Source organism: Urocitellus parryii, chromosome 6, assembly GCF_045843805.1.
Source record: "Urocitellus parryii isolate mUroPar1 chromosome 6, mUroPar1.hap1, whole genome shotgun sequence".
Taxonomy (NCBI): Eukaryota; Metazoa; Chordata; class Mammalia; order Rodentia; family Sciuridae; genus Urocitellus; species Urocitellus parryii.
The window spans coordinates 166,966,239-166,979,421 of NC_135536.1; the positions used below are offsets into that span (position 1 = coordinate 166,966,239).

At 37.3% G+C, this 13,183-nt stretch overlaps 1 protein-coding gene across 1 annotated transcript in view; it reads left to right on the forward strand.

Annotated features, from left to right (window-relative positions):
- Hao1 (hydroxyacid oxidase 1) overlaps positions 1-13,183 on the forward strand; it is a 51,980-nt gene that overhangs the window by 24,375 nt on the left and 14,422 nt on the right. Inside the window, exons 3-4 of the mRNA XM_026385818.2 lie at positions 2,176-2,431; positions 9,880-10,055. Coding sequence (XP_026241603.1) covers positions 2,176-2,431; positions 9,880-10,055 — 432 coding nt within the window. The remainder of the gene's footprint in view (positions 1-2,175; positions 2,432-9,879; positions 10,056-13,183) is intronic.

A 13,183-nucleotide genomic window follows, 5' to 3' on the forward strand; every position in this document is an offset into this window, starting at 1 on the left:
TATTGCTTAGAAAAATATGGGGTTTTTCTTGGACAACAATTTGCAAGTCATAAGACCCTATGATAGAAATTCTCGGAGGAACTCTTGGGGCAACATATTAATGACCCATAAACTTAATGATCTCCAGCTTACATCTTCTGAATGTGCCCAAATGACCTGAGAACAAGGATGAAATCACCTTCAAAGTCATGGGAAAAGTAGCATTTTTCAAAAACCAAATCCATTTTATTACTGTTTGAACTTGGACTTTTACTATCAACTGGTGATGCTACTACTTAAATGTCAGAGTATGATTCAGCACTGGCAACATCAGTATTGTAACAAGTTTTCCTTGTTAGAAAGGAAAACTTGGGGCCCCATCTTGGACCTGTGTAATCATACACTGAAGGTGGGACACAGAAATCTATTTTCATAAGCCTTCCAGGGACTTGGTTATTGCTATTAGCTAAAGTTTGAGAAGCACAGAAGCTTTATTTATTTATTGTTTTCTTAAACATTTTTTAAATTTTTTTTTTTTTGGTATTTTGGCAGTGGTTGGGATCAAACCCAGAGCCTTAGGCATGATAGAAAAACACGTTACCACTGAGCTGCATCCACAGCACTTTTGATTTTTTATTTTGAGATGGGGTCTTCCTAAGTTATCTAGATTGGCCTCAAACTTGCAATCCTCCTGCTTTACCCTTCTGAGTAGCTGGGATTACATACAGGTGTGCACCACCATGCTCTATAGTACAGAAACATTTTAACCTGCAAGTGCAACTTTTTAAGTAGCATCTCACCAATTTATCATCATTATCTTATGAGTGTCACTTTGTAACTACATTTACTCCCAGTTGGTAGGACAAGGCACTAAGAGCAGCCAAACACCTGGAGTCATATAGTCAGTTTTAGATATTTATAATGTATCTTCTGTCCTCCTCTATCTAGTATTCAAACTTTCTATCAATTTTTCCTCCACTAAGTTGACTCCAATTTTAATACTTTTGGAGGAAAACCTAAGATCCATATTTGTTAAAGTCTTCTAAGACAAATGTTTGTTTACTAATTTTTCATTTTGTTTCTTGTTTCTTGCTATCTTGCTCAAGAAATGTTGAGTCTACTTGAGATTTCAAACATATACACCTTTTTAAAATTGTAAAACAAAACATGTGGTAGAATACATCGTTAAAAATGAAATTTTAAAAACTAAGGAAGAAAAGATAAGAAAAATAAAGGAAGAAAAATTAAACTCACTGACAATTATCTTTCCCACGGTAAACATGTATTTTATTTAGTTTCCTATACCAATAATTATAATTTGAACAAATATGGAATTATACATGTTTTGTAGAATGTTTTTCCTTAAAATATCTATATCTCAAACAACTTTGTATGACTGTGAACATTTTATAAAAATAATTGTAATAGAGTTATCCAGAGAAACAGAACCAATAGACTTTCTCTCTCTCTCTCTCTCTCTCTCTTCACACACATACACACATAAATATGTATCTATATCAATACCTATCTCTACCTATGTTTCTTTATCTATTCACAGGAGATAGAGATTTACCTTAAGGAGTTGGCCCACATGATTATGGAGTCTGATAAATCTCAAATCTGCAGGTTAGACAGCACAGAGGAGAACTAGGGAAAAGTCAAGATTGCTGCTCAAGTCTAAAGTTAAAATCTAAATCTGCTGGCAGATTTCCTTTTTCTTTGGGAAATAGTCTTTTGTTAAGACTTTCGACTGATTAGACCAGGCCCATCCACATTACAGTGGATAATCTGCAAATCTAATCTATCAATACTCTCACAGCAATACACAGAGTGTTTGATCAAATATCTGGGTAATACAGCCTATCCAAGTTAATACATAAAATTAACCAGCACAATAACATTACTTTAATGTTTGTGGTGCATATTTAATTTTGTGTGGGAATTACTGGTAAACCAATCCTCCAAGACTAGACATTCAGGTTGTTCTCAATATTCCCATATGTATATGGCAAATCTTTGATGTTACATAGGAGCCACATACACAACGTGAAAAGGATCCATTTCCAATATTTTAAAGATGTGGCTTCCTATAGCCAAGTTGCTCTTGCTGAGGTCTTTGCCCACTGATCTACAACTTAAAGGCTTGGGAGAGGGAGAGATAGCTGACCTGCTTTGATAGTCTCCTTTCTTTCTCAGCCTGTCAGACCATGGGAACTGGCATGATGCTGAGTTCCTGGGCTACCTCCTCAATTGAAGAAGTGGCCAACGCTGGTCCTGAGGCCCTTCGCTGGCTGCAGCTGTACATCTATAAGGACCGTGAGGTCACCAGGCAGCTGGTGAAGCGAGCAGAGCAGATGGGCTACAAGGCCATATTCGTGACCGTGGACACCCCTTACCTGGGAAACCGCTTTGATGATGTGCGGAACAGGTTCAAGCTGCCTCCTCAACTCAGGTAAGGATGACGGTGTGGTCCCTGGGATGATTTGCTCGTCCTCTTGGCTTGCCATGAGCTGACAACAGAGGCTTTGCCCCGTTTTCAGAAGGTGCTCTGGGGAATTAGATCTCCAAAGAGTCTGAAGTGTGGTGTGTTAGTCGGTTTTTCACCACTGTGACCAAAACACCTGACAAGAACAACTCAGCGGAGGGAAAGTTTATTTGGGGCCCACAGTTTCAGAGGTCTCAGTCCATAGATGGCAGACTCCATGGCTCTGGGCCCCAAGGTGAGGCAGTGCATCATGGGAGGAAAGCTGCTCAACTCTTCAAGGCCAGGAAGCAGAGCGGGTGGGAGAGGCCACAGGGAAGATGTGCCCCATTAGTGAACACTTTCTCCAGCCAAACCTGGTCTGCCTACAGTTACCATCCACTTAGCCCATTCAAACTAGGATGGACTTCTAGGGTACCCTGCTTACAATACAATCATTTCACCTTGGATATTCCTACATTAACAGGAGGTTTGGGACTACACCTCATATTTAAAGAATAACACATGGAAAAAGGGATCTATCTTATCTAGGCATGATAGGCACTGGGTTCTAGTAACTGTCATTGCTAAATGTCCACATACTCTCTAGCAAATAACATCTTCTTTGTGGGTGTCACATATTAGAGCTATAAAACGGGGCCATGAGTTGCCAAATACTTATAAAATTAAAATATATTTATGTGCCAGGGCACATTGGAGCTTTGATATGTACTAAATACCATACAGATGAAAGATAATGAATTTAACATAGACAACAATTTGTTACCATGATCTTGGTTCCCTATTTCTTGTGTGTTGAAATCAAATAGCCATTTTTAGATATTATTTTTAATTGGATTAGGAGCAGCTAGGGCTAAAAAAAAAAACTTGAAAAGAATTGAAGTGAAAGAAACCACATCTTCGATCCTTCATCTTCTACCCCTTTCAGCAATATTCTGCTTTCATGTGGCTCATCCATGGATCAAGATTCATTCATTCACTCAATCAGTCATCTTAGCAAAAACTATGTATCCAATAATGTTAAATTGAACTGGGATGATTTTTATTAGTTCATTCAGCCTTTATATTAACTTTGAGTATTGTCCCATTTCTTGCAGTATTTTAGGGTTAGAAATGAGTTGGAGCTGGGAACTCAGTGGAACTTACTGAGAATCCAACTTATCCTAAGTCTAGACCTCTATTCCCTATTGCTTTTTCCTTCCTATAGTTCCCAGAAAAATCATCCCTTGGATTTTTTTTTTTTAATACCAATGTGTGACTGATGTGTGATCATCCTTAGGGCTGTAAGTATCCAAACAGAGATCCAACTTAGTGTTACAGGAGGACTTTTTGGTGGTGGAATTCCACAGCAGCCAGCAGAGTGTGAGATGATGAGGGATGGATTTGGGAGACTTAACCTCATTCCATAACATCCATTCCTCACTGTGTATATTTTCATTGTGTTTAGAGCAACTGGGTTTGGGAGGTTGAAAAAGGATAAAAGAGTGGAGACAAAAGAAGTCAGACACGCACACTCTGTCTACCCTTCTAAGAGTCCCACACTAAACAGATTCAAAAATCAAATCAGAATTCTATGTAAGGACAAAAGGATTGTTGGAAACCAATAATTTGATACATTATATAATCAGATTAGGATGTATCTCTACTACCATGTAAGTTGTAAGTCTCTATATAGTCTTATACATGTGACACATAATTGTCATTTACCTGTGTTTGGTATGTACATATGCAAGTATAAACTATTGTCCATAAAATCTTGTGGTTGAGCCAGGTGTAAATTAACAGTATGATGTTATTGCTCAGATTCTTCCAGTCAGGTTAAGATATTATTTCTGTGTATGGTACATGTAGTGGACCAATCCAGAGAGAGAATGCACTGTCCTTTTTCAGGCTTGCCAATAAAGCTGCTGCACATATTACCCAAACAACCTGTCTTTAAAGAGAACAAAAACAAAACCTCTGACATAATCCTACACCTTGCCAAACTCGTCAGAAAGCAGATGACCTCAAACTTCCCTAACATGCAACCTGTAATTACATTATTTCTCTATTTTGACTACCTAATTTCTTTGAGACTTTCTAAAATAATTAGTTTCCCACTATCTTGGCTTCTTTTGAGAAACATTCCTCATTATTTCCCTTTGGTCATTTGAAAAGGAATTTGCTATTACTTTTCTTCCTTCCTGCAAGAGCACTCCTGCTAACAACAATAATAATATAGAGCAGGGTTTGTTTTTATTGTTCTGTTTGTTCTTTGAAACTTAAATACTTTCTTTTTTTTTTTTGCATAGCAAAGTGCATTTTGCAGAGGTATCTAATTAGGTGGGTGAGATGACATGGTTACTAATTCTGGCTGGTTCCTCTTACTCCTTCCAAACTGGGGCCACTCAGTGAGGAGCGGGGAGGGGGATTTACTTTCTCCCTTTTCCATTGCTCCTGGGCTTCTGCCCAGATGACGTGAAGGACCATGAAACAAAGATTCTTTTCAGCTGTCTGTGTGCACAGGAGTGGCTGTGGATCCCCAGCTTGTCACATCTCTGGTCTGAAGATGAGCAAATAATAAGCCACACATCCAGTTTATGGGGAACATGGGAACCATCTTGCAGCTGAGTGTACTCCCTTCCCCAGGGTGCACACTGACTTTGCTTGTCAGGATGGGCTTCAGGGCAGGTTCGTGCCATCCGGTCAGCTTCCCAGTGGCTCTCATTCAGCTTTTGAAGTCACAGTGTATTAATGGGAGGTCCTGGCTTCCGCTTTAAGCCTATTACACCCCAGAAGCTCATCTGTTACAGCTTGATATGAAATTGGTTTCACAACTGACCTGACAAACAGAAGGTGAAGCCTGGCTTTTCAGAAGTGAGGTTTGGCAGGCGAAGGAGGCAGGAAATCCAGAGGAGAATGAGTCTGTAAAGCAGTGGTTCCTTCCATCCCTTGCTACTTCCTCTGCCTGGATGGGGGAGGCTCCTGACTGTTGGCATCTGGGAGCAGCCAGAGTTCAGGGGGTAGGAAATCTCTGCTTGGTCTATATGCAAAACATATGTAAGTCTGCACATTATAAATGGCACGGAGGTGCCTGAAACTGAGAAGAGTAAGGAAAATTTCCCTCTGCTCTGGATGAAGCAAGGAATGAAGCTGAAGAATCATGCTGATTCTTGAGGCTTTAAGACAATAGTCTGTCTTTTCATTTCTTTGAACCCTCATGGAAACGGTTAATTTACATTGGGTTAGGATTTGGCTCTTTCAGTGCAGTTTCAAGAGAAGAGAGATCACTTGATTAAGACTGAGGTACATCATGGAGGAAAATGTCCTTGCTAATTGGTGAGGTACGCCAAAGCTGTCCATACCTAATGGCTGGAACCTCTACTTCACATGCAGATCTGATTAAGGACCTTGAGATAGGTGGTGATCCTATCTTAGCCTAGAAGACTTAATGTTTAAGGAAACATGAGGCATGAGTGTCAGAGCCAGAGAGGGATATGAGATAACAGGAGCAAAGGCTGGATTGATGTGGCCAGCAGGCAGGCGAAGCAGGAAGTTCCCACAGCTGAGAAAGGCAAGGGAATGGATTCTCCTTAGCTCCAGAAGGAATGATGCTAAAGGAAACCTTGAGTTCCATCCAGTGAGACCCATTTTGCATTTCTGACCTTCAGAACCTCATTGTAATAAATCTGTGTGGCATCTTATGCTTCCACAGAAGTGGTTGTTTGTTACAGCTACAATAAACATTATGTAGCACTACCTATTTCCTTCTCAAAGTAGCTTCTCAACAAGTCAGCCCTGGTCACCATTAACTAAAACTTCAATGGGAAATTCTGCTGGTTCGTATCCCTTTATTCTGTCCCATTTTTATTTTTATTTCTTTTCTTATTTGCTAGTACTTACCTTCCAATATGCTCTATAATTTAATATAGTCTTGACAATGGATAGGGAATTTGCACTGTCTTATTTACTGGTGACAGTAAATAAGTAATTGCTCAATAATAATTGTTGAGTCAGTAAATAAAAATGTAGTAGAACATAAGATTTTCTCCATATAACATTACTATGAAGAAGTTGATCATGGATTTGAACTCGAAATTTATAGCTCTAGCCCATCTTTTAACTACCAGGCATACTGAGAAACAAATGACCAGGGCTATCATATGAACATAATTACTTTTGTAATCAAAGAATTCAAGGCTGGTGGTCTGTGAACCAATCCTATGTGGATTTTGAATGTCTCCCTCAATCTCTCTTTTAATTTTTACTGTGTTGATATTTCAAGCTTTATTTTGATTTTCCAATATAGAGATGTGGCTTTACCTTTAGTGTTACATTAAATATATATATATATATATATATATCTTAGATATTATACATTATTCTATAATAATAGCATTGCTAGTAGTTATCTAATAATATTTAACCTTCTTTAGTAATTGTCACTATTACCATATACTAACTTACTAAAAGCTAAAGCCATTTCTATAATAGGTTAAATTATATTAAGAGCCTCTAGGCATAACAAATATTTTACAAAAAAGGTACTTGCCTTTGTGCCATTAAACAGACTGGTATTTAAAAACTAAGCCCTAAGCAATTGTGTTATTATTTTGATATTGCTCTTTTCCTTTTTTACGAAATGGAATACTTTGGTTATCAGAAGCGCCATAAGTGATATATATGTGTGGTGTGTGTGTGTGTGTGTGTGTGTGTGTGTGTGTATATATATATATATATATATATATATATATATATATATATATGTCATAATCTGAATAAAAATAGCATTCATAGCGGTTTCTCTTGGAGCCATTGGTAAAACACTCCATTGTGGGTCTCTGTCAAGATATCTGAAAACTTTTTCTTGGCTTCTGGCTTTGAACAATTTTGAGAGCAACAACAAGGCTTCATTGTGCACTGAGATTTCTGTAAGGCAACATTCATTCAAGTGTTGATCTGCATTCACCGTCCAAGAATAACAACAGTTATTTATATAATTTTATCCATGTTTCTGTTTTTTCCTATCCATTTCACCCTTTCACCCCACCCCTGCTGAAGCACTGTGGCTTGTTTGGGATGGGGGTGGCGTGCCATTTAGACTCCATGCACATAGTAAGTTTTTTTTTCTCCTGTTATTGCTCTGGGATAGAGAGACTGCACTTTTTCTTATTAACAACATTACTTGAAAGTTTGAACTTTAATATAATTTATAAGTAGTGGAATAGGTCTCACCATAAGTGTATGGTCATTGACCAGAAAGGTAAATTCAATTCAAGTTAGTGTGACCACAGAAGACCAAAGGCTGTGATAAAATGTACAATCCTATGTGGTTTGATTTTTTAAGAAGCCCAGTTAATGTCCCTATCAGAGCCCAACAGCTAGATAAGTGTTCTTATGACTCTCAAGGAGCTAGAATTTTCTATTACTTTTAGTGGTCACCTGAGTCCATAAAACTATAGGGCTATTCAATTCTTATTGAGAAAATGTTGCCAATGGCTTGAATCAAGGATTATGGAATTGAATGTTCATGTCCTTATGATAATATATGCCACTTGAGCTATACAACCTGTTATTTGAGCTGAAATACACTGAAATGTAAAAAGTATCAAAAAGAGTTTTGTATTAAAGGATTATTTAAAAAATAATTTAAAAACTATGTTCCCAGATAGTTCTAGTTTTATATAAAGGCATTTATAGCCATGGCTCCAAGGTCTTTTCTATGTTCAGTGCCAGAGGGGAGCAGAGAGCTAGAACTAAGCCAGAGGTCAATATATAGTTCTACTTATACCTGAAAAGGAGACTGACTAACAGGCTAAGTTACAATATGCAGAAGATCAAGGTGAACCCAGTCATTGTCATTATTTACAAGCAGCCTTTCAGGGACTGAAGACTGCTACTGGATTTGGGGCTATGGGTAGATAAGTCACATGGATAGTGCTATTGTGTCCAGGTGACCATGTATTCACCCAGTGGTCAGACCCGTAGGCAGAAAGGACTTTTCCTTTAGTTTGGGGAACTGTCAAAGTCTAATTAGAATATGAGGATATTAGGTCCAATGAAATGACTTCAGGTTTAGGATGAGCCAGCAGCAGAGACTTAGAGGTGAATTAGAAACTCGGGACTACCCTAGGTCAATGCAATTAGACACGGGAAGTTAGCAACTCAGTGGTGTATCTGATTGGGTTCCTTGAGCAGCAGACTGTGAGCCAGTGGTTTGAATGCAGGTAGTTCGTTTGTAATATGAAGAAATATTGTTAGAGAGCCAGGAAAGTGGGGAGGAGGGGTAGGCAGCATACAGAGAACTTTTTATCAAGGCAGTTACAGAGGGCAACTGAGGCTTAATCTTGCTGGAAAACTCTGGGAGTGTATGTAGATTGCATCTCAGAGTTAGTCTCTGGAGTAGGAGCTGGGTTATTTACACTTCCAGTCTTCTGTATGGCTAGTAACTTAAGCTCCTCAAAGCAAGAAAAAGCCACAGGTTAAGGTGTTGATAATTGGACAGCTCATGATTTTGAATCAGCAGGTACAGAGCTTCAGAAGGAACAAGTAATGAAGGATGGATGGAAAGCCAGTTCTGACAACTTATCTACCAGAAAAGACCTCTTGTACCCAGTACCCACCACCACTACTACCCTAACAATATGGCAGGTAAAATTGACCACAGGGGAACAGACAGGAAATATTAACACATGTTACTGCAGTTCCAGCCTTCTTTAGTCTGGACCCTAGGGCATTGTCAGGTTGCCTGAGGCCAGTTGTAATAGCCAGGATGCAACTTTTAAAAGCAAAGAGAACCTAATCAAGAGTTCAGTGGAGAGACCTGGGTTGCAGCCCAAATGCTGTCATTAGCTATCTTTATTCTTGGGGCAACTCATTCTACATTTCTGTTTTCATTTGTGTGTGTGTGTGTGTGTGTGTGTGTGTGTGTGTGTGTGTGTGTAAAATGGGAGACAAAGAGCCAATTTTACTTTCTAAAAGTTTTTTAAAGAAATGTGAACATATAGATATATAAAAACCCTTTGTAAGTTATAAAGCATCATGCAAATGTTTTTCATTATGATTAATTTGCATTTCTGGCTGAAAATAACATCAAGTCTATTGTTTAGATCCATAAACTGGCCTAAACAGGAAATGTTTGAACATGGCCACATATTTTTCTTTGAAATTGCTTATAAATATACAAATGTTTAACAATACACACACACACACACACACATACTCTTTAGTTAATCAATGAAGACCACTGAATTGTCACATTTAGCCTAGAGTCCTACAGCAAAACATGGAAAATATAACTGCAAGCAACCTTCAGTGAGTGATTGAGGAATGAATAGCTAATTGATTTGCAAAGAGTCACTTTTCTTTTTTTCATTGACTCAATCATCATAAATATTTTTGTGACTTTGAGAATTTCTTATTTTATGTAACTATTTCAGGATGAAGAATTTTGAAACCAATGATTTAGCATTTTCTCCTACGGAAAATTTTGGAGATGACAGTGGACTTGCTGCATACGTGGCGAAAGCTATAGACCCATCCATCAGTTGGAAAGATATTGAGTGGCTGAGGGGACTGACGTCACTGCCTATTGTTGCAAAGGGCATCTTAAGAGGTTTGTTTATTTCTCAGTTGGAATCCATGCTAACTTTAGTGGATATGGCCATGCCTTTTTTTTTTTTTAAGGGAAAACAATCAGAAAGAACTATCAAAATACACATTCCAATTCTCAATTCTCTCTTCTGATGTTAGTGAGTAAATATCTACTCATTCTTAGGTAATATTCAGAAACAAAGCTGGTAAGTAAGAAGTTACCTGTTTCAAAGGGTTTGTGATGTCATTGACTTGTTCTGGAGCCATTACTTAGTCATGGAACTTGGCAAAATCTTGATAGAACATCAGGAATACATGGCTTTACCTAAAAGATACAATAGTTGCTCTTAGACCAAAGACGCCCCAAATGAAGGAACTAGAATAGCCAGACCTGTTGTTTTAAGAGTCTTTTCTCTTTTTCCTGTGCTACCTCCAAGTACCAATGGCCAGGGCTAATATTTGACTGTGGCGAAATTCCCATTATCTCTCTGTGAAGAATGGTGGATAATTCTCAATTATCAACCCATGGATAGTAAGGAAGTTGATTCTTACTCCAGAATCCACATGTATACAAGTCCCACAAGGATTTATAATCACTATAATGACTTTGGAGTGCCAATGTTTTGGAGTGTTCTCTCAAAAAAAATGTTTTCTTTGAAAACATTTTGCTTCCCCCCACCTCCAGCATGGTTATATAGATAGCTAAAACAAAACAAAACAAAACAAAAAAAACCTTGAAAAAAAGAGAAATGTTTGAGTAAGTGGTTTGGGGATGAGAGAGTGTATTAACTTATCTAAGAGTCTAACAAATCAAACTTTGTTCATGAAGTGTACTTGAATGTGTGTCACGTGGTCTCTACTTACAAATCTCTAAGCATGCTGCCTACTTTGTGTCATCTATGCACTAAAAAAAAATAAATGAAAGAATGGGCTCAGTGCGGCTTTTGGAGATATGTTTAAACAGGGGTCTAGCTTAATCTTTGCTTTTGAAAAATCCATTGTCACACTGTTTACTATTGATCATTATCTGAATTCAAAATTTCTGTGGGTTTTATACCATAGTGATTAAATTCTGATTTACATACACCTTTAAACAATAGTTTCACTTCTTATATTTGCAACCATCTTGTCCCCCTACTTTCTGTAGCCACACAACCTTAGGTACTAAAGAACATTAACAGGGATGTTCTGTGTCATTTATTCATTGATTCTTGCTTCTTTTCATTCATTCATTCATTCCATGCACATTTATTGTACTTATTTTGTGCTAAAAGTTTTTATGGTTATAATTTAAGATGCTTGGCCTAAAGAAGAGCCTGTTGTTATAGGAGACAAACATATAAAAAAGCATTTGGGGTTGTTTAAAATGTTGAAGTATAAAACATTAAAGATATACTAGGCAGTGTAAGGCAGTGGCTTTAAAATGGTTGGACCATTAGAAGAGCAGATTAGAAAAGGTTTCATTTCAGAATGAAGATACTTGAATTTCACTCTGATAATGGGTCAACAGATTGTATTACAGAATGAAATAGTAGTGTAATAAAGCACTTATGGGTAACAACGTATATAAAATGTAAGGCATTTTAGGGAATGTAGACTTTAAGGTGGTTGAGAATCACTGAAGCATCTGAATCAGGGAAGCCACCTCATCAGATCAGCACCTTAGAAAAATCATGTTTTGTAAAATTGACCTAATGGATGGAGGTGGCCAGGAAGAACATTCAGGAAGTGTGATTGTCCAGGTAAGAAATGATTGTCAGGGAAGGGAATGAGAAGATAAAATTGAATTAGAAGATTAATATGGTTAATCTCAGACATGGCCTGGGAGATCTGGCTTGAAATCACTAAAGAAGAACAAACTTTTAGTCTAGTTCCCAAATGGTCTCAGTTAAATAAGAAATAATTATAAAAAATGAGGTCATTTTATTGAAGCCAGTTTTCAATTCTGGATTCCCAATTTATGTCATTTTCTATTTTTTGCCCAATAGGTTATTATGCAAATCCATTACATTACATTCACTATCATGGGTTACATTGAAAAATACTTTTGCTTCTAGAATTTAGTCTGTAATCATTTTTCCCAAGACTACTACCACCACCACCACCATCATCATCATCACCTCTCTTTTTTCTTGTGTATATGGATTATCTGGCTCATTTCTACATGTTTTCACAATGTTTTGCACATATCAGGTAGCCCAAATGTTTACTGGATAAAATACTTGGTAAAAACTCTAAGCCTATATAATTAGAACTCAAAAAGCAAGATAAAGAAATAGAGCATTTGGCTTTTGAAAAGAAGTTATTTATAAATGTAAGTTTATATTGTCCAGTTTTTCCTGTAACTATTTGTTTCATTTATTTAGCAAACAACAATCATCTCTATAACAGCAACTACATCAAATAATGCTCATGCACAATCTGGAGATTAGGAGGGGCAGGTGGATGAGTTCTGGGAAATCCAGTACTCACGTCACAAGCCTTCTTCCAGAATCACATGGATTGACTGAGAGTCATCCCTTTCCTTTCATTTTCCTTTTACCAGAAGTATGCAGATTATGTTCACTGGAACATAAACTCATGAGCATCTGGAAAGATCTAGGTGAAACATCCCATCCTTACCACCATTTTAAGAATTACATTTTAGTGGATGCACATTGGAATGCAAGATGTAATCCCTTGCTGTGGTTAAACTTGGTCCTTGGAGAACATCCACACAAGCTCCAAACGTGTACTTCAGACAGGATTTGGTCTTTGCCAGAATTCACACTAATAAACAAATGACTCATGAGCAAAGGCATAATCCTTTTTAGTTTTGTTTTTTTTTTAATGAGGTTATCTCACTTCCACGGTGGCTTTTTTTTTTTTTTTATCTACGGAAGTGTTGTTTAATTAATTCTTTTCATGGTTGGTTTGCTGATTTAAGACACTTTAAATAATATTTTCCTCAGGCTGTCTCAATTGTGTTCAAAATTGTTGTCCAGTTATCTAGAGTTCAGAAGACTTTAGTGTAAATCTTGAGACCTATATTCCACTTTGATATTTTAGATTAAATATGAAAACAGTATATTAATAAGATAGAAAACAGTATGAATACTTATCAGTTATTTTGCTTCTTAAATGATCAGTGTAATTTAATGGAAAATTAAC